At 33.6% G+C, this 21,279-nt stretch overlaps 5 protein-coding genes across 7 annotated transcripts in view; 4 read left to right on the top strand and 1 right to left on the bottom strand.

Moving 5' to 3' along the window:
- Positions 1-565: 565 nt before the first annotated feature.
- On the top strand, positions 566-18,867 carry LOC124451534 (brefeldin A-inhibited guanine nucleotide-exchange protein 1-like). 3 transcript variants are annotated; one of them, XM_047002194.1, is made up of 9 exons: positions 566-644; positions 13,163-13,358; positions 13,732-13,771; positions 13,978-14,116; positions 14,445-14,591; positions 14,842-15,021; positions 15,912-16,052; positions 16,226-16,938; positions 17,407-17,610. In XM_047002194.1, the coding sequence occupies exons 2-7, from the start codon at positions 13,235-13,237 to the stop codon at positions 16,047-16,049; spliced, it is 768 nt and encodes a 255-aa protein (XP_046858150.1). In that variant the 5' UTR covers positions 566-644; positions 13,163-13,234; the 3' UTR covers positions 16,050-16,052; positions 16,226-16,938; positions 17,407-17,610. The 3 variants fall into 3 exon arrangements, with proteins under 3 accessions (XP_046858150.1, XP_046858151.1, XP_046858152.1); XM_047002195.1 differs by having other exon boundaries at positions 567-644; positions 15,916-16,052; XM_047002196.1 differs by lacking the exons at positions 566-644; positions 13,163-13,358; positions 13,732-13,771; ... (2 more) ...; positions 14,842-15,021; positions 15,912-16,052 and adding exons at positions 18,171-18,304; positions 18,580-18,700; positions 18,849-18,867 and having other exon boundaries at positions 16,231-16,938; positions 17,407-17,641.
- Positions 627-5,276, top strand: LOC124451944. The gene is made up of 11 exons (XM_047002544.1): positions 627-647; positions 801-914; positions 1,454-1,519; positions 1,700-1,777; positions 2,240-2,383; positions 3,934-4,042; positions 4,109-4,244; positions 4,353-4,472; positions 4,568-4,720; positions 4,900-5,008; positions 5,096-5,276. Exons 1-11 carry the CDS (start codon positions 627-629, stop codon positions 5,264-5,266), a joined length of 1,221 nt encoding a protein of 406 aa, XP_046858500.1. The 3' UTR covers positions 5,267-5,276.
- LOC124451538 lies at positions 5,331-6,622 on the top strand. The gene is made up of 4 exons (XM_047002200.1): positions 5,331-5,639; positions 5,718-5,801; positions 5,952-6,074; positions 6,186-6,622. The coding sequence occupies exons 2-4, from the start codon at positions 5,741-5,743 to the stop codon at positions 6,434-6,436; spliced, it is 435 nt and encodes a 144-aa protein (XP_046858156.1). The 5' UTR covers positions 5,331-5,639; positions 5,718-5,740; the 3' UTR covers positions 6,437-6,622.
- Positions 6,519-7,938, bottom strand: LOC124451943 (ubiquitin-like-specific protease 1A). The gene is made up of 8 exons (XM_047002543.1): positions 7,757-7,938; positions 7,572-7,660; positions 7,357-7,464; positions 7,172-7,273; positions 6,983-7,058; positions 6,834-6,905; positions 6,719-6,754; positions 6,519-6,533 (listed from the first exon to the last, which is right to left on the bottom strand). The coding sequence occupies exons 3-8, from the start codon at positions 7,413-7,415 to the stop codon at positions 6,519-6,521; spliced, it is 360 nt and encodes a 119-aa protein (XP_046858499.1). The 5' UTR covers positions 7,416-7,464; positions 7,572-7,660; positions 7,757-7,938.
- A 1,437-nt stretch (positions 18,868-20,304) lies between the features above and the next one.
- Positions 20,305-21,279, top strand: part of LOC124451521 (brefeldin A-inhibited guanine nucleotide-exchange protein 1-like) — a 31,981-nt gene continuing 31,006 nt past the window's right edge. Inside the window, exon 1 of the mRNA XM_047002180.1 lies at positions 20,305-20,371. The gene's annotated coding sequence lies outside the window, so the exon portion shown is untranslated. The remainder of the gene's footprint in view (positions 20,372-21,279) is intronic.

Genomic DNA, 21,279 nt, shown 5'->3' with positions numbered 1-21,279 from the left:
AGAAAATTGATTTTATTTTCATGCCTTACTACAATACAACATATCTGCATGCACTTTATCATTTAAATAAAGCAAACATGTTGGAATATTTAGACAAAAAATACATTTAATTGAGTAATTGTATATCGTTTATGATTAAGTTGAAAACAGCAAAAACCATTCATTTTATTGTGAATTTGCATTCTGAAATGAATGACTGAAGTATATAACCTACGATGTTCACTTTTGATTTTATTTTAATATCTTGTGTTATGTTTACATACTACGAGTCTGTGGCTTAAAGCAAGATCAATCAATGGCTTAGTCATCCTACTAGTTATGGTATTGCATAATGTATTGTGAATTTCAGACGATTTTTCTTGTTTAAAAAATCACTTCTTTTAACACTCGCAGCGAGTGCACATAGAAAACGGACAAACCATGAGTCTGATTCTGATGGCCAGAATGAGTTGGGCTGTCAATTCTCAATTCTCATCGTCAAAATGTTGTCAAAATAAAGACGACCACAACATTAGTTATTCAGAATTTTAAAGTTTTGGTTTTTCTCGACCCAATCCTCCACCATTCACAGTTGCTCCGCATACTTTCTTATAGTCACGTGATTAAATGGAATGAAACATGGAAAGATGGCGGAATTCCAGTGGGTGGTATGTTTCGCTGCCGGAAAATGGCATATACAACCATAAATACAACCATCCGACTGGTGCAGCTTAAAAAAGATATTTCAGGGCTTCCATTTACTACATGTTTCGAAGTTCATGTATGAGAACAATATTTCTTCGTGTATTCATATTTTTTAGGAGTTTGCAACATCAAAGCTCGAAGCAAGGCAATCGATCAACAGGGCTCAGTCACTCAGTACTATGCTTAGTACTTTTTTAAATATCTATCGGAGAAGTCTGGCTGGGAGAATGGTACTTAGAATAATTCTAGGCTAACTTTGTCAATCCAAGAACACGTGCAGTACTGGTTTTTATAAATCGGGGTATTATTTTTTGGGTACACTTGCAAAATGTATCAATTCAGGAAGAAATTCAGACGCTCAAATGACTTCTTTTACAATAACGTGGAGAGGAAAGGAAACACACAAAAGATGATGCGGTAGGAATTTTTAAAGTGTTCTTTTTATTGTTTCTGGTTGCACAAGTTCATATTAATTTATATTTATTACGACAGTTATATTAACAAAAGTATGTGTACAAATTTATTTATGCCCACAATGTTGTGTAAGGAAAAACGATTATTCTGAGCACATTTTCCAATTTCAAGTCTGGATTCTCTACATCCTTTAATCACAATGTCATATATGTTAATAGAATAGCAGTGTGTCATATGAATCTCAATTTTTTGAACAAGAAAATGAATTTGGGGATTTAGTAAGTTTACATATATTGTAAAACTATGTAGATATAAAAATACGCTATATTTATGGGTTTTTTTCATTTATATGTAGAATGAACAAAGTGAAGATATTGCTGAAAATTATGACAAGCACCAAGAGTTAACCACCAAAACACAGGTTTTTAATGTACATATTGATATTGTTTCTCATGAAAAGTCATTGGAAATGGTTATATGTAGGACTGCTTTCACTAGAAAAACTAAAAATTTTGAAGTAATTTAAAGAAGGCATGCATTATTTCAACACTTATTAAAAGTCTGTACACATTTTAAATTAAATAATGGTCTTTATTTGTAGGATTCTGAAGATATTTTTACCAAGCAATCTATCTCTATGATTACAGAGGAATCTAAACAACCATGTCAACATAGTCAAGTAGTTCTCACTTATACAGTTATACTTTATACTGTTTACCACTAGTCATGTTTTTAATGTGTTATAAATTGACAATATGCTTGTTGATTGCTTATGCATGAGACACTGTGTAGCAAAACTTTATTAACATCTCGTAGAAATGTGCTCAACAAACATAAAAATATATTACAATAGATATTTTTGAAACAGTGAACATTAATAATTATTGTATACTTGCTCTTTCAGAGTCATTTGTCACCCACTGGCCACTATACTGGGCTATTGTTACAGTTTGACTTTGCATCAAATGTATCACGTCAGCAATCCTTTGTTGTTCATGATTATAATGCAAACAAAAGAACAATTATGGTGATGTCAAATTTTATTTCCATAATTTCAATGTTGGGTATATACCCAACTAAATGATATTACTCAATACTCTTTTTTTTTGGTGCTATAACCTGCATGTATTTTTTTCTTCAGCATAATTCATTTGTATTTGTTCATCGATATCCCCACCTATTGCTTGATGGCTACGGTTGGATATTGTGCTGCTCATGTGATGCAAATAGAAAGCAATTTGTTGAAGCCCTACCTAATAATATACAATTAGATCCTCAAAAAAAGGTATGTAAAATAGATGTTACTGAAATGAAATTATTAAAACAGGCCAAACAACATTTTTATACTTGTCAGATATACCATATCCCAGTTGCATACACATATTAGCAATGGAAAAATATCTGGTTGTGTATGATAGAAAGTTTGGTATTGAAGCCAAAGATTTTATTGAAAAAAAGTAAGTGTTGTGTGTTACTCTTTCAGGATATAAGGTGTCTGAACAGCTTCACCAAATTTAGACTTACACTTACATACTATTTGTTTGAAGACCCTTGTCAAAGATGTGAGAACTTGTTACATATTAATCTGACATTGCATGAAGTGAATGTCTCAAATTTGTATTTGGCTTATTTTTTCAATGTAAAGTTCTTCATGTTGTATGGGAGGAAATGTCTTCATCCTTAAATATCAGTTTATTGTACATTTCAAACCCTTGTGAAGTCATCCTTCTGTGTTTTTACAAGACCCTTGTGAGACATTGTTCTTATTACATGTGGACGTTAACTAGCATAGCTTTACAAGCAAAATATTGTTAAAATTTGTGAATGATTATTTACACAACATATTTATCTCATCCAATTTCTTTTATGAATGCAGAATCCACATCCATGATGCAGTCTGTTTTCAGTGATCATTCCTACCATGAGATGCAACCTGAAGAAGTATATTTTGTTATCTGAAAATAACTTTTTTGTACAAATACACGTATAGTTTCTCAACCTTCTAATACCCCACAATTTGTTACCATACATCCTGTGCCTAAGTTCAGGAGCTTCTATAAAGCTATTAGGGTGATAGCCAACAGGGCAAATTGAATTTATGACTATTGAGGTATACACATTCATACTCAAATACATACATAGCCACATACTTACAGTACATACATTAAGTAGTATAAACTAAATGTATGGTAAAAATAGTAAAGTCATATTCACCATTAGCTTTACGTGCCTGATATATATATTAAGCACTTTCTAAGGATTTTGTGAAGTCATAATTAATCATAATTATTAATCTACAACCTTAAGATAAATGATTTTACATATTTTAGGACTTGTTTAGTGCAGTGTGCAGGAGGTTCAGTGGATTGCTGTAAAACCAGTGAATAGTCCATGGGGGGTTTGTACTTTTGTGTATTCAAAAGTAACGCCGCCCCAGCCCGAGTTAAAATGTTGCAGCTGTTCGTCATATCATTGCATTCATGTGACAACCCTTGCAAAAGCCATGCAAATCGTTGAAGAGGATGAAATGGATTCTCCATTGGCACTTTTTAAGTGTTCCTTTGGAATTACACCAGAGATGCGAGACTATTTTGAATTGGCTACACTTAGCAAAGAAAAGGTTTCTTTATTTGAAACAGGTATGCAAGATAATCTGCAATGGTGAACATCCTTTTTGCTTTACATATACTATTTCCTTTATCGGTATGGTATTTAGCACTTTCTAGCATTTTGTAAATATTACAATTTAATTATTTTAGGCAATGAGAATGATGCAAGCGATTTTACTGATCTTCCTGAAAAAAATGGTCATAAAATTTTGGCGCCATCTGAAAGTGGTATTTGTTTTGTGGTGCAGAGTGGGATAAACGTTCTATTCAAGATGAATGGTTGTACGTAGACGTGTGTTCAGTTGCGTACTTTTATTCAATCCATGATGTGAAGGGTAAGTTCTGATTTGTTATAGGTTACGCTTTGCTTCATAATTATTTGACTTAAATAAATTATTTAGTGTATTGTAGACCTTGCTCCTCTTGTGCTACGAAAAAGCATTATGATGGCATTGAAAACAGGATTGTATGGTTTGGATCATATGCAATATCTCATGCCGTTCTAAAAGATTACATTCGGCTTTTCATAACGTCGAGGTACTTTTTAATGAAAATTTGCCGAAGCATTAGTAGCTACGTTTGTCCATTATTTAATTTTCTCGCCCTATCTCTTTTGAATGTTTTTTCTTTTTTATTCTTGTTCAGTTTACCTATGTACAAATATTATGTTGCGTATGTACAAAGGCAAGTGTCTTCGGGTAATTTTAATTTCCCAAAGGAAATAACTTACGCCAAGTTTCGTCTCGCTATCATTGCCATGATACGGTAAGCATCATTTCATTTTCAGCTGTAAAATATGAATATTCCATTGAGATAGTGATCGCTTGTTTTATTAAGTTATTGAATTTTCTCTTATTAAGGTTGCTTAATATTGATTTTGACAATGGGTTTTTTTGTGAATTATGTGGAAGAATTCCCCAAAAGATAGTGATGGATGGAACAACTCTTGGAATACAGAAAACTTTCTTACCAAATAATTTAAGAGAGTCTGATACTGGATTGCTAGATGGAAGATAAGTATTTTTGAAGTTTATCCGTAATGTATAGTATATACAGGTCTTCTAATTAGTAAATACGAGTGTTCATCTACGTATCAGAAAGCATTTTATGCATGATGGTGACTTCTCTCAATTTGTTTTTGTACACAGCTTATAGTTATAAAAATAACAACCTGTTTTCTTTTGTCCAATACTAGGTTTGAAATGCGCAATTTCATCAACAGGAGAAATGTGCGAGCTTTATTGAAGAAGTACAGTGATTCAAAGCTAAGTTGGGACGAATTTCAAGAATTAAAATCTGAAGTAAGAAGAATTTATTACCCCACGAGTACAAAATTTTGTATGACCACTCCAGAGCTCATTTTATACTATAATTTCTCGTATTTATAGATATCTTCAAAGGGGCTTAGGACTCTACTTGAATGGTTAGAGAAACAAGGATTTATCACTAGTTGTCCAAACTCGTGCAGAAGGTTATTGGCAGCATTGGCTTCTGACAAACCAGTATGCGCAATTGTGCCCCAAAGAAGAAGTTTTGGACCTCTTGATAAGGATGTCTGATGGAGCCAATCCAAAAGACAATCCTTCGACTGATTTAAAACTTCTTCATGAAGAAGTGCCTTACTGTTTAACGTCATTGAGACTAGCGAAGAAATTCCAATTACTATTCAACCGCTGCTAAAGGAATTGGTACAAAAGGCGATAAGTCCGTTCGAGGTCAAGGACGGTCAGTGGCGTTTGCCACACAACTTACCTGCGGTGTCTCAAAATTCGTCCCATGGATATCTACCTTCTCTGCCAGAACTGGTTCAACGAGGGAATTATGTTCTTGACAATAGGAAGACACAGCAGGGAGATTGTGCCAAAGTCACTAGACCCAAGAAGAAGCATGGCACTTTGATCCCTGGAATATTTTGTATTCTTTGTCCCCACGGTATTTACATGATGAACAGCTCCAACGAAAATTTGTTTTACTATTGCAGTGACATTGCGCCTTCGTTTTTGTTTCCAGGTATATGTTATGGATTCGAAATAATGAGGGATCACGAATCACCAAATATCCCATTTACCATTTTACGAACACGTTTTCCTGATGGTAAGTTACGTATGTGTGTACCTTTTATGGTGCTACAAACAGAGTATTGTCAGTGAATCGGACAGATTGCGTGACGGTTTAGTCGCCTGATAGAGTTGTAACATAACCGAATGTGCCTGATGATATGCTTATGTATTTTTATTTCTTTAGCGCCAGAGTTGGTCATTTACGATAATGCCTGCAGATTGCACGAGTATTGTTTGAACCGAGATCCAGCATTTTTTAAGAAAACAAAATTTGTTGTTGATAAGTTTCATTGGAAAAATCATTCAGGTAAACTGCCATACTCTTCCTATTTTACTTGAAGCGAACTTATTGATCCAAAAATGGCCGTTTTTATGTTTTCACAAAATTTGTTGATTTATAACTGTCCTTTATGTGTAGGATGCTGCGAAGGATATAACATGAAATTGTACCCCATGCTCAATATGTACAATAGCCAAGCTGCTGAACAGTGCAATTCGTGTATTAAGCCTCTTGCCTCCATGGTTTCTTACATGGAATACGATAACTTTTTTCTTTTCACAAAACTCCATATTTGGCACAGGAATATGTTACGCATTGTTAAATACAATCCTGAGAGAGAAATAGCCTACAAAGACTATTTTCTCACTCTTAGTCGCGTTATTCATTAGTAACGCGTTATAGTTTCGTTTTTCGAAAAATTTAAACTTGTTTTTATGAATAGTTTTATCTGTACAAAATATTACTTCATAGTTACCCATATAGTTTCTGCAAAAGTAACAATTATATGTAACGTCGTTACTTGTAAAAAAATTATTTACATCACTTGTTATAAATATAAGAATGTTATTCATATGCACTAGCTTTAAACTTAAATTCTGCTTCATTACAAATTGCTTTGCTAAATGGCAAAGCTTCGAATCAGTTTTTAAGGTATGGTCTTTACTATTTACATGGATATCATCAAGTAATCCAGGACCAACTTCTCCCTATCAAAAAGAACACTATCTTTATATGAACAGAGTAAACAAAGTGATTAAGAATCATGATATCTTTTCTCAACTTTACCCCCTCTGTTATTCTTCTCGCAAATTCTGTCACGAATATGCCACAATCATAACCATTTGCTTGTTGCATCACCTGTCGTCAATAGTTAAGTTATCCCTTTGTGACAATTTAAGCGTGATCTGTTGCCATTGTAAATGATAAGTACTTACGTCGGCATATATAGGTTGGGAAATTTGAGCAATGTCTTCTGGCCATCTTTGCTCTTGCCTCACATGCTGAAAATATCTTTTCACAAGAAAAATGATTTGTGTAGACGTGCTAGAAACATTCACTTTGTCAACATGTTAGATACATGATACACTTCATTCTTCAAGTAAATTGTTATGTACGTCATATACCTTCGTATACTGGATGCAACTTCACTTTTTTGCCACCCCATACTGCATAACACATAGAGTTTGCCTGCTCTAATATTGTATGCAATGAGCCACCAATGCAGCCTATATTTTTTAAATGAACATGGAGTTGGCTCATGTTGGCCTTTGCATCATGAAACAGTAAAATTTAGTGCTTCCACCCTTACATGTCACATATTGGCACTAGCACACATTCATATTTATTCATTTCTTCAGGTGTGTACATCCCCACTCTTGAAATGAAACATCCTGATAATCTCAGCGGTCTTTCTCCTCTAAAAAGTAGGAAATACAGCGATGTTTATTTACACGATTTATGAGTAGTTTGATAATGTTGAAAGTTGTGAATATTTTACCAAAATTTGCTACTTAAAATACGTACAGAGGTCCATCTATTAACAGTTTCTGTTGAAAAAATTGCTAAATGCGAAATATTTTGCATTTCTTTTTTCTGCTAATTTACAGTAGTACCTATAAATAAGAATGTAAATGTTTTGACACATTAGCCATGCATTTAGAGTGACTTTCGTCCTTTATTTCAGCTACACCTAGATTTTTGGGTAGTACCTTAACAGGACGTCTACGATGGTGTCGCATACCCAACTGTTATCATTTAGTGTATTCAAATCTCTTTTGTAAATGCTTATACCATCGAAACAAGCAACTCTGGAATCAAAATGAAAACGTGTCAAGAATAAAAGGAGTCATTCTTATTTTCTTTATACGTGTCTAAAATATGTTTTACAACAAAAAACCTCTCATTTTCTCCATTCCAAGTTCTCCTAGAGAAAAAATAAAAAAATACAAACATCTTAATATACGTATGGCACAAAAGTTTAGAATCACTCAGATTTTTATTTGGCAAGAGATGTTGGGAAAAAAACCTGTAATTCAAACTTTTATGCTGCGTTGGGTGTCGAGTTTGTCGTTTTTCCCATTTTGGCTCCAAGAATGCAAACAGGTCCTTCTTTATTTTACAAAGAGTAAAAGCCACACTGCCTACGACCATGGTTATATATGCCGAAAACTGGCATACTTTTATTTCTACCACATTCTTCTAAACACTTTAACACTGCTAGCCTTCTCATCACTCGTTTAAACTCAAACTAACAAGATCTCTGTAATGAAATGTATTTACGACCATGGTTATATATGCCGAAAACTGGCATACTTTATATTTCTACCACATTCTTCTAAACACTTTAACACTGTTAGCATTCTCATCACTCGTTTAAACTCAAACTAACATTGTCTCTCTAATAAAACTTTTTTACGACCATGGTTATATATGCCGAAAACTGGCATACTTTATATTTCTACCACATTTTTCTAAACACTTTAACACTGTTAGCCTTCTCATCACTCGTTTAAACTCAAACTAACATTGTCTCTCTAATAAAACTTTTTACGACCATGGTTATATATGCCGAAAACTGGCATACTTTATATTTCTACCACATTTTTCTAAACACTTTAACACTGTTAGCCTTCTCATCACTCGTTTAAACTCAAACTAAAAGATCTCTGTAATAAAAGTTTTACGACCATGGTTATATATGCCGAAAACTGGCATACTTTATATTTCTACCACATTCTTCTAAACACTTTAACACTGTTAGCCTTCTCATCACTCGTTTAAACTCAAACTAACAAGATCTCTGTAATAAAACGTTTTTACGACCATGGTTATATATGCCGAAAACTGGCATACTTTATATTTCTACCACATTTTTCTAAACACTTTAACACTGTTAGCCTTCTCATCACTCGTTTAAACTCAAACTAACAAGATCTCTGTAATAAAATGTTTTACGACCATGGTTATATATGCCGAAAACTGGCATACTTTTATTTCTACCACATTTTTCTAAACACTTTAACACTGTTAGCCTTCTCATCACTCGTTTAAACTCAAACTAACAAGATCTCTGTAATAAAACGTTTTACGACCATGGTTATATATGCCGAAAACTGGCATACTTTATATTTCTACCACATTTTTCTAAACACTTTAACACTGTTAGCATTCTCATCACTCGTTTAAACTCAAACTAACAAGATCTCTGTAATAAAACGTTTTACGACCATGGTTATATATGCCGAAAACTGGCATACTTTATATTTCTACCACATTTTTCTAAACACTTTAACACTGTTAGCCTTCTCATCACTCGTTTAAACTCAAACTAACAAGATCTCTGTAATAAAACGTTTTACGACCATGGTTATATATGCCGAAAACTGGCATACTTTATATTTCTACCACATTTTTCTAAACACTTTAACACTGTTAGCATTCTCATCACTCGTTTAAACTCAAACTAACAAGATCTCTGTAATAAAACGTTTTTACGACCATGGTTATATATGCCGAAAACTGGCATACTTTATATTTCTACCACATTTTTCTAAACACTTTAACACTGTTAGCCTTCTCATCACTTGTTTAAACTCAAACTAACATTGTCTCTCTAATAAAACTTTTTTACGACCATGGTTATATATGCCGAAAACTGGCATAGTTTATATTTCTACCACATTCTTCTAAACACTTTAACACTGTTAGCCTTCTCATCACTCGTTTAAACTCAAACTAACAAGATCTCTGTAATAAAATGTTTTTACGACCATGGTTATATATGCCGAAAACTGGCATACTTTTATTTCTACCACATTTTTCTAAACACTTTAACACTGTTAGCCTTTTTGATGTTCTAGGTAGTTGGGATACTGTATTTTAAGATTACATAGTTTGTTTTTATCTAGGAGGTATATTTTTATGTGGAAAAGACTTTTGAAATCATCCTTCCATAATTTTTCCCCTTGACAACGCCTTAGCAACCACTTTCTAGCAACTTTTTCTTATGATAAAAGCCTCCGTAAATAATTTTTTTGAATTCTTCTTTTGGTGGATGTATTTTCAAAGCCTTTTCTCCTAGCTGCTTTTGATTGGTCCAATTTGGACACCATAGTAACGGACAATCTTTGTCCAAAGCGAGCACACGAGTGATTGTCCTCTGATTCGAAGTCTGGTTTAAACGGTTGAAATTTTGTATTTTTACTGCGAAAACTTGGTTTCTTAGTGTTCTATAACTAACCCTGTTGTATTTGGATTATATTTTGTTTAAAAATGGGAAATTTGCGAAATAGAAAGAGAAAAGCGGTTCGAACTCCCCCATCAAAAAATGCCAAGATGCCCAAACATGGCTGCGCCGGCGGTGAAGATGATGTTAGTGAGGGGCCTTCTGGAGTTAAAATCGGCACGCCTAGTGCAAATTATGGATCATTTTCTTCGCCTATTGGTATATTGAGAGAAGGTACAATATTTATGGACTTGTCCTTGCTGTTTGGGGTATTTGACGAGTTGCTAAAATGCCCAGAATGTGATGGCAATGTAAGTTCTCATGTCGACATCAAGAAAAAGAATGGCTTCTCACATTACATTGTTTTGCAATGTAATGCAGAAAAATGTGGCTGGAAATACTGTTTCACTACATCGAAGAAGCAAGGTTATTCCCACGAAATGAATGTTAGAACTGTGTTGGCATTCAGAGAAATTGGACGAGGACATGCAGCAATGGTCACCTTCTGCAAAATAATGAATATGCCAGCTCCACCTACTCGTCGTGTGTTTACAAAGATTCAAAATAAGAAGCTATTGCCTGCTGTCAAACAGTTGGCAAATGATAGTATGCTAACCAGTGCTTTGAAGGTGAGAGAAGTCAACAGCAATGGAGAATGTGGTATTTCAATGGATGGTACTTGGCAGAAAGGGGCATGCTTCGCACAATGGAATCGTAACAGCTATTTCCTTGGACACCAAGAAGTGCATAGATGTTGAGGTGCTGTCAGACAAGTGTCAACAATGTTTGAAGTGGGGAAAAAAAGTGATCCCAGGTACCATTCATGGAAAGCATCACATAATTGTAAGATCAACCATAAAGGGAGTGCAAATAACATGGAATCATCGGAGCAGTGAAGATTTTGAAAGATCGGTTAACACCAGAGGCTTAAAGTACACCAGTATGCTTGGTGATGGAGATTCTGCTACGTACAATAGTATTGTTGAAAGAAAACCATATGGAGAAGAGTGCACTCCTAAAAGTTAGAATGTATCGGGCATGTTCAAAAGAGGGTGGGAAGTCGTCTAAGGAAATTAAAGAATCTGAAGAAAGGGGTGAAATTGAGTGATGGGAAAGGAATAAGTGGAAAAGGGAGACTTACTGATGGAAAAATTGATATGCTTCAGAATTATTATGGTTTAGCTGTGAGAAACAATCTGAATGATGTAAATGAAATGGCTAAGCAGATTAAGGCAGCTCTCTTTCATGTAGCCTCAACAAATGAAAACCCGCCATCAGCTTTGCCCTATTGGAAGTGACAGTTGGTGTGGTTACCAGAGAGATAAAGAGACATATGTACATAAGAATGGTATTCCTGATTGCATTGTAGAGCTAATAGAGCCCATATTAGATAATCTCAGCAACCCTAGCTTGTTGTCGAAATGCACACACAGGTTGACCCAGAATGTAAAAGTGTCTGAATGGTCTTATCTGGGATCGGTGCCCTAAGACAATTTATGTGGAACAAGAAACTGTTGCTCTAGCCACTTACTTGGCTATACTCAAGTTCAATGATGGGGACATTTCCTTGTTAAAGATGCTAACTGAATTGGACATAGTACCCGGTTTGTTTGCCAGTAAGGGAGCTCATGATTGCGATCGGGATCGCATCAACCTCTCAGTCAAAATGAGCTCTGAAAAGGTGAAAAAAGAAGAAAAGTGCGCAGGCATTTAAAAAAAACATATAGATGATGCTAAAGACAAAGAAGGTGTAACTTATGAACCTGGTCATTTCTGAGGCAGTTTTAAGGTCATTAAAACACAACTATAACTTTAAATAACAATTTCTTACTTTCATGATTTCGGGCAAAGAGGACTATCTTTGTGACACCATAACTTCTTTATTATTAATAGTATTAGGCTAAAATTTTGTGTGTGAAAAGCAAATGAACTATTTTAGTGCCTGACACTCTTTAAATTTTTGTATTTATCTTTAATGATGACTAATTGAATGTTGATCTCTTAATTAGAGTCAAAAATTTCTAATATTTTCAGTTTTTCTCAAATTTTTTTTTCTAAAAAATAGTTTCCAAAAATCCAAGAGTGTCATGCACTAGCCCAGGTTATAAGCTTCCCAAATATATATTGTATGTCTCATAGTTACGAATAGAACTTGAGTTATCATGTTTGCCGTGAGACTAATTTAATGGTAATTAATTAGCCGCCATGTTGGTTAATTAGCATAATTAATGAGTTATGACAAAAAAATTAGAGTGATGCGATTTGTACGAGTATGAACTTTCTAATACTGTTATTTTTGGCTGCCAATCATCAGAATTAAAAAAATTTACTTCTAAGGGGAATGAGTACCTTAACACTGTTAGCCTTCTCATCACTCGTTTAAGCTCAAACTAACAAGATCTCTGTAATAAAACGTTTTTACGACCATGGTTATATATGCCGAAAACTAGCATAGTTTATAGTTCTACCACATTTTTCTAAACACTTTAACACTATTAGCCATCTCATCACTCGTTTAAACTCAAACTAACAAGATCTCTGTAATAAAATGTTTTTACGACCATGGTTATATATGCCGAAAACTGGCATACTTAATATTTCTACCACATTTTTCTAAACATTTTAACACTGTTAGCATTCTTATCACTCGTTTAAACTTAAACTATTAATGTCTCTCTAATAAAACTTTTTTACGAGCATGGTTATATATTTTTATAGTAAGTACACAAAACGCCACTTTTGTCATGTGTCACCAATGCGCAATATCTAGCAAGGAGTCTTTTCTACTGATTAGTCCAGTTGTCGTTAGGTCAGTGGAGGCCCTCATTTTGATGGTTGTATTTGTGGTTGTATATGCCAGAAAATGGATGCGATACATATATCCCAGTGGAATAGTAATTCATAGAGATGCCTTAGTAAGGTTTTATTTTCATTCCTTTTGAACTTTTTAAATCATTCAGTCATGCAGAAGAACGTGAAAACAAAGAACGTGTTCCTATCTGGTGCTTTACAAAGAATTCTACTCGATAAAGAAACAAAAAAGTCTCATCATTCACAACTAAAGAAAGCTTGCGAAACGGCTTTAGGTATAAATCCATAAGTAATGATTGTAGTTATTGCTGATGTATTTGGATTCTATTTGCTCTATGTTTTTATGCATTTTCAACCAGTTTCTGCATTTGCTATCAACAAAACATTAAGTGTAGTAATCCCTCATTCAGGATGTCAACGAACGCTGTCGATAGTATCTTTAAAATTGCTCAATGTATGATTTGTACTTTTTTATACGTGGCAAACAGTTATTTTTAGTGTCAATCGCTGGTTCATATTCTTCTTGAGTTATATGTTTATATGTTTATGGAGAAATGTATGTCAACGTGTGCAATGAATATAATGTACTGCTGTGTTCAGGAATGTTGCTTTACAAAATGATCGCTTTATGATTTTGATCTATTCTAGAGGAAATAAACGCTGTTCAAGGAAATGAAAAATCTACAGGGTAAGTTTAATTATGTAAAGTTGTCCAATTTTCTTTCCAATTTTCCAATTTTAACATGACCAAAATGAGTTATTAACCTTGAATCTTAATAAATTCACAGTTATATCCAGACTACGCATGCTCACAGATTTGCTAAGTTTTATTGTTCAAAAGTTAGATTTATAAACCAGAATGTTGCTTTGATTTATTTATAATAAAATCTTCAGGAATGTTTCTTCTGCAACTCTACCTCCACTACCTGGTCAGCAAACATTCATTACAGCAGATCAATATTTTCTTCCTTTTGAGTTGGCTTGTCAAACAAAATGTGCCAGGATTGTCACCATTGCACTTGACTGTATACAAGTAAGTTGTTTTTGTTTGATGTGTTAGGACACTTGGAGTCTTTAGTTGTAAGAAATAGATTTAATATTGTAAACTCTTTCATTGCATTGTTATTAAGTTATTGCAATTTGTAGCACAAAATAAGTTCATGTATTTTCTTTTGTTAGTTAACTCCTAAATTTCTCCTAGAAATTGTCAATATTGCTATCCTTATCTATCAACAGTACTCATCCCCAAGCCTCACAACTTCACATGTGTCTTTTCACCACCATTTTGTATTCCTTCACAAATCTAGGTCATGTATTTTGCTTCTATAAATTGGAGTATTTCAAACATTCTTTTTTCTTAGAAACTCATTGCTTATGGTCATATTGTTGGTGATACACCAGACTCCATTGAACCAGAGAGGCGTTTAATTGACAGAATTATCGAGACTATTTGTACTTGCTTTACCGGTATAAATACTGATGTAAATGTTCAAATACAAATTATAAAGGTATTTATAAAAAGTAATGTCAAACTGTTATAGTATTTAATGAGAGAAATAATATATCCTTGAGGAATTTAAAGAGGGTAATGACATATGTATCCCTATGTTTTTTACATTTTTTGTACCATGAGTTTTTTGAATATCACATTGAGTAATTGGATTCCAACAAGATTTAAAAAGTCTATGTGTTAACTGTGGACAGTTGAAAATGATCTTATTTTTATAATGTGTATATTTTTATTATCTATATTTACAGGCTCTTCTAACAGCTGTTACATCAAGTACTTGTGAAGTTCATGAAGGAACTTTACTTCAAGCAGTTAGAACAGTTTACAACATTTACCTTGCCAGTAAAAGTCTTATTAGTCAAACAACAGCAAAGGCAACACTGACGCAAATGATAAGTCTTGTGTTTCAGAGAATGGAAAGTCAAGCTGTAAGTTTTGTTCTGATGAACATAATATTTTTGTATCATATTGTACATCAATAGACATGTCAATGTTGATAATATTGTATCATATTGTACATCAATAGACATGTCAATGTTGATAATATTGTATCATATTGTACATCAATAGACATGTCAATGTTGATAATATTGTATCATATTGTACATCAATAGACATGTCAATGTTGATAATATTGTATCATATTGTACATCAATAGACATGTCAATGTTGATAATATTGTATCATATTGTACATCAATAGACATGTCAATGTTGATAATATTGTATCATATTGTACATCAATAGACATGTCAATGTTGATAATATTGTATCATATTGTACATCAATAGAGATGTCAATGTTGATAATATTGTATCATATTGTACATCAATAGACATGTCAATGTTGATAATATTGTATCATATTGTACATCAATAGACATGTCAATGTTGATAATATTGTATCATATTGTACATCAATAGACATGTCAATGTTGATAATATTGTATCATATTGTACATCAATAGACATGTCAATGTTGATAATATTGTATCATATTGTACATCAATAGACATGTCAATGTTGATAATATTGTATCATATTGTACATCAATAGACATGTCAATGTTGATAATATTGTATCATATTGTACATCAATAGACATGTCAATGTTGATAATATTGTATCATATTGTACATCAATAGACATGTCAATGTTGATAATATTGTATCATATTGTACATCAATAGACATGTCAATGTTGATAATATTGTATCATATTGTACATCAATAGACATGTCAATGTTGATAACATTGTATCATATTGTACATCAATAGAGATGTCAATGTTGATAATATTGCATCATTTTGTATATCAATAGACTGAAAATGGAAATGAAGAAAAGGATGATAGCTATAATTTTAAATCAGAAGAAATCAGCAAAAGGAGGAGAAAACTGACATCAATCCTTTACCAAATGGTAAAATCCATCATGGCGACGATAAAATTGAAGATGTGAACGGTAAGGAAGCATTTCTACTTGTTTTGGAAGTTTGACCCTCCCCTGAAATTTTATGACAAGATAATCAACCCCTGTGCAAAAACATATTTGTTTTGTTTTCAAAACTCGCTTTACAGACGATATTGCTGACCAATCCTTATTTTTCAATATTCTTTGATGGCTTTTATTTACAGATAGCGAAGTCTCCGTTCCTTCCACAGAGGTTAAAGATAAGGATGTTATTGATACAGTTATCATGAATGAAGAATCAATGGTTGAAGAGAAGAGTGTAAAAGATGTTGTTGATGGTGTCAGTGATGCTGTGAACGATGACACAAAACAAGATTTAGTCGAAACAACAGTTGACACTAATGTCTCGGAGTCTGTTGGTAAAGAACGGCATTTAAATGACTCAGACGAGTTAAACAATGTTGCTGTAGATGACTTGCCTCCTAAGACTTCTGCAAGTGGCAATACAAAAGACAATATAGATGAAGAAAGTGAAGAATCAGCGAAGATTGCCAAAGATAAACATCTCGATATAAGTTCAAATGTTAATGACGAGTCCGTTAATGGCGATTCCCCCAAGTGTGGGCCAGGTACAAGATGTTAGTGATCCATCTGAATCCAACGTAATCCCACCAAATAGCGTTGATGTTGATTCAGAAGCAAAGACAAATGACTCGACAACTAGCGAAGTTTCAGAGCCCAAGGAGGATGATGGGAATGAAACTGCACGAAGTTCCGTCTCCGAGTCTCAGTCTGATATGCCCAGCGAGACGTCAAGTGAAGGCAAGCCACCTCAACAAAGATTTTCTCATATCACCCAGAAGGATGCATTCTTAGTGTTTAGGTCATTGTGTAAATTATCGATGAAACCGCTTGCGGAAGGACCGTTGGATCCTAAGTAAGTTAGCTACAATTTTTTGAGATGTATGTTGATAATGTGTAAAACTCTCATTGATCATAAGTCACTTCAAAAAAGTGGTTTGATCTAATTTATATTGTACTATCAGTTCCTGTCATCATGAATATCTTTACTACAGAAACTTCGACTTATTTTTGATTCTAAGATACATGTATCAAACTGTTCGTTTATATTTTCTTGATCCAGTTTTACTTCAGAAGGAAACCTAAATCAAACAAACTTTATTTATACTATAGATATCTCTAACTAAGATCATAACTGTTCTTAAAGATCATGCAGTAAAGGTCATCTCTTATTGATATAACTTTATGTACTACATGCAGAAATTGAACTCAACTAAATTGACCTGACATATACAAGATAGCTCTATCAGTACTTTTTTAAAGTATGATTTTAGCATTAGCCTTTAAGATTTACTCGCGATAAAAAACCTTTCATTATTTTCAGATCGCTTGAGCTCAGATCTAAAATTCTCTCACTGGAGTTGCTGTTAACTTGTCTACAAAGTGCCGGACCTGTTTTCCGTACTCATCCAATGTTTATCAACGCTATAAAACAATATTTATGCGTCGCATTATCAAAGAATGGCGTCTCATCTGTTCCTGCTGTGTTTGAACTATCGTTGGCAATCTTTCTCACACTTTTGTCATACTTCAAGACACATCTGAAAATGCAGATTGAGGTGAGTTTTAGACACAACGTGCGTATCTGAGCTACATCAATTATATCAATCAAAGATAATTTGCAACTGAATCATGAATACATGTTAGAGAAAAATTTTTAAACTTTTTTCTTGAAGTTGTCTGTTTCGCATTACTATTATTTACAAAAGAACTAAAAGATGTTTTTTTGTGTTTGTACTGGCTTATGCAAACCTTGAGACTTTTGTGAGAACTCTCCAGCTGGTGCAAACCATCAACTTTCGGTGTAAAGCTTGCACTAACATTGTCTCCAGTTGTACCAAATGTCTCCTCCGTTTGCTTAACCCTGTACAATAATTAAGCATCTTTTATTTCCAAATCCCATCCTACATTCAGTCTTCACAATCCTCTCGTTCGAATTTTCTTGTGGGTGTGCAAGAGGTGAGGTGTGACCTTTCCCTTACTAATTATCAATATACCAAACAATCAAATTTTTGATTTTATCTTCCTGTCATCCATTAATATCCATTCATATTAGCCATTAATGTCCATTCGTGTCCTTTATTGCAGACGCAAAGACGGTCGTTGATATATATTTAAATTACGACGGTGAATTGGCTTTGTCGAATATCTTTCAAAGATTGATCAATGATTTGTCTAAAGTTGCCCAAGGACGTCAAGCTATTGAATTAGGAGCGACACCAGTAAGTTGATGAATATGTTTCATAATGTTTACTTCTTTACTTCTCTTGTTCATATCTTTGCCACTCGAAAAGGACTGGAACTTAGTCTATTATGATGAAAAGGACTGGAACCTAGTCTATCAACATGAAAAACTGGAGCATAGTTTATCAACATGAAAAGGACAATAACATGTCTCTAATATTTTGTGCAGACAATGTTTATTATAATACATCTTTTTATCACGTTTTTATATGAATAGTATCAATGTCGTCTTATTTTTATATGATTTTTCCAGGTTCAAGAATGCAGTATTCGTATCAAAGGTCTGGAATGTCTCGTTTCTATTCTTAAATGTATGGTAGAATGGAGCAGGGATCTTTACTTTAAACCTGATTCTCAGGTGGACGATAATTTTGGTGAGTTTTAACATCTTTATGAAACTGAAGAAACTCGCATGTAGCGAATATAAACATAATATTGTTATACATTTCGATAAGTTATCGCTTTATGATCCATTGTACCCCTCTTTTGATATCGGCTACACTGACGATTTTCTCCATCAAGATTCCATCTTTCTATACTCTGTATCCCCTATTTATCGAAGGTCCTCCATTATTTTTTTATACACACGTTAATGTTCTTAATTGTAACTAGTTGTTCGACAATTGTAGTTAACCTCTCAGGATCTAAGTTATCCCTTAGTTATCTTACTTACCCTTGGTGGTCTCGCGGTGGATCAAGGCTATACCTTGATGTTTATAGTTAGTCCTGCATGATCCATACTACCCTCAATGATCTAATGTATCCCTTAATAGTTATAGATACTCATTATTGACCCATGCTACCCCCAATTGTCTAGGCTATCTTTTATCCCTTGCAATTCTTTTGTTTATGATACGCTAAACAAGGTGATGATCATTTTAGTCCATCTATACCCCTTGCAATCCTTTTGTTTATGTTACACTCGACAAGGTGATGATCATATTAGACCATCTATATCCCTTGCAATCCTTTTGTTTATGATGTACTAGACAAAGTAATGATCATTGTAGACCATCTATCTATATCCCTTGTAATCCTATTGTTTATGATACATTTGACAAGATAATAATCATTTTAGTCCATCTTTATCCCTTTAATCCTTTTTTTTTTGATACACTAGACAAGGTGATGATCATTTTAGACCATCTATATCCCTTGTAATCCTTATGTTTCATTTCACATGATGTTGTCTTCTTTCACTAAAGTTTTCATTTTGTCACATTTGCACGCTATCTTTGAGGAATTTGTAGAAACATTGAATGATACTTTGGATTTTGACCCAGTGTTGCGTTTTATTGTTTTAGACTATGATTGGTGAGCTTATTGGTGATCCAGGATAGTAAGTATATTTTTTACATCTCCCTCGCGTGACAATCACGTGAATATCACGTATATTTTTCACATCACGTGAAAATCACGTTAAGACGTTTGATTCTCATCTTAAGTATTAATTTCAACATAAATTGAGTCAAGAAAAGTTGATTATGTTAATTTGCCATGAAGCCCATGGATGGTTTGCTCATGATACATGAAATAGTAAATCAGAAAATTTAATCGTAAAATCAAGAATGTTTAAAATATGTTCAAGGTTTTATGAAACTCCATGTAAAAGGACAAAAGCTGTTTGAAACTAATCATTATCTTCAAATCTCTTGGTTATTTTTGTCCATAAAAAACAAATCAATTTTTTAAATGCTCAAAATTTCTCTTTCCAGTGGATAATATTGACAGAATTCAGTAAGATTTGCTACTGTTCAAAATAAGCAAACAATAATAGACTTAGATCTCTTATTGTTTTGTCCTCAACTGTTCCTCATATCCTCAACTGTGCGTCATATCCTCAACTGTTCCTCATGTCTTCCTATATTTCTTAGATATAAACGGGAGATAATGTACGCCTATATAGATCAGTTGGATTTCACTGGTACCAATCTTGTGCAAGCTCTGCGATTGTTCTTACATAACTTCCGTCTTCCCGGTGAAGCGCAAAAGATCGATCGACTCATGGAGAAGTTTGCGAGTAGGTTCTGTGAAACGAACCCAAAGTAAGGACATGATTTGTGTCTTGTTATCTGTTGTTTTACATCTCGCATTGCATGCTAGTTAGTGAAACTTACGTAATGACTTTTGTCTATGAACCATGTGTTAATTTTTTTTTTTATTTAACATCAACAATAATTTAGGACTAGTTTTTGACGATTTTTGTTTTTTTTAAGTATTTTCTCATCGAACTTTTATTATTCGAGTTTTGATGACTGCAATTTGCTGTTAGATAGATGTAAAGTGAGTTGTTTGAACTGGGAGTATTGTTACATGTTTGTAGATGTAGATCGTCCAGGATTGTAGAGTCCTGAGAAGGACTGTTAATGTTGATGTTGACTGACGTTTCTACAACCTTACTCATGTACAAACATGTCTAGATATAGTTAGGTTAGACTGTCTATGATAAACTTTTTTTTTATATTTATCATTTATATTTTAGTGACGATGTATTTGCTAGTGCAGACGCTGCCTACGTTCTGGCTTATTCTATCATCATGTTGACTACCGATCTACATAGTTCACAGGTTACACAGACTTACTTCATTTGCAATGGTTTTCTATAAAAGTGACTTTATGTCTAAGATCACGTGACTCCATTGTCGTCACGCGAGATTTCCATGGCGTTGATATGGAGCCTTCATTGGAATCACGTGAAAAATTAGCCTTTAGATGCGACATCGTAATCACGTGAAATTTTTCTTCAGGTTAAACGAAAAATAACGAAAGAGCAGTACATTCAAATGAATCGTGGTATAAATGACAGTAAAGATCTTCCATCTGAATATCTTGAAGAAATTTATGATGATATTGCACAGAATGAAATCAAGATGAAACATACACCAAAAGTGAACAGTAGATACGATGCTACATGTATGTATTGGAACATTAATACGAGAATCAAGGTCTAACT

Source organism: Xenia sp. Carnegie-2017, unplaced genomic scaffold (genome assembly GCF_021976095.1).
Source record: "Xenia sp. Carnegie-2017 unplaced genomic scaffold, XeniaSp_v1 HiC_scaffold_24, whole genome shotgun sequence".
In the NCBI taxonomy this organism is placed as follows: Eukaryota; Metazoa; Cnidaria; class Anthozoa; order Malacalcyonacea; family Xeniidae; genus Xenia; species Xenia sp. Carnegie-2017.
This window is presented reverse-complemented; position numbering and strand designations above follow the sequence as displayed.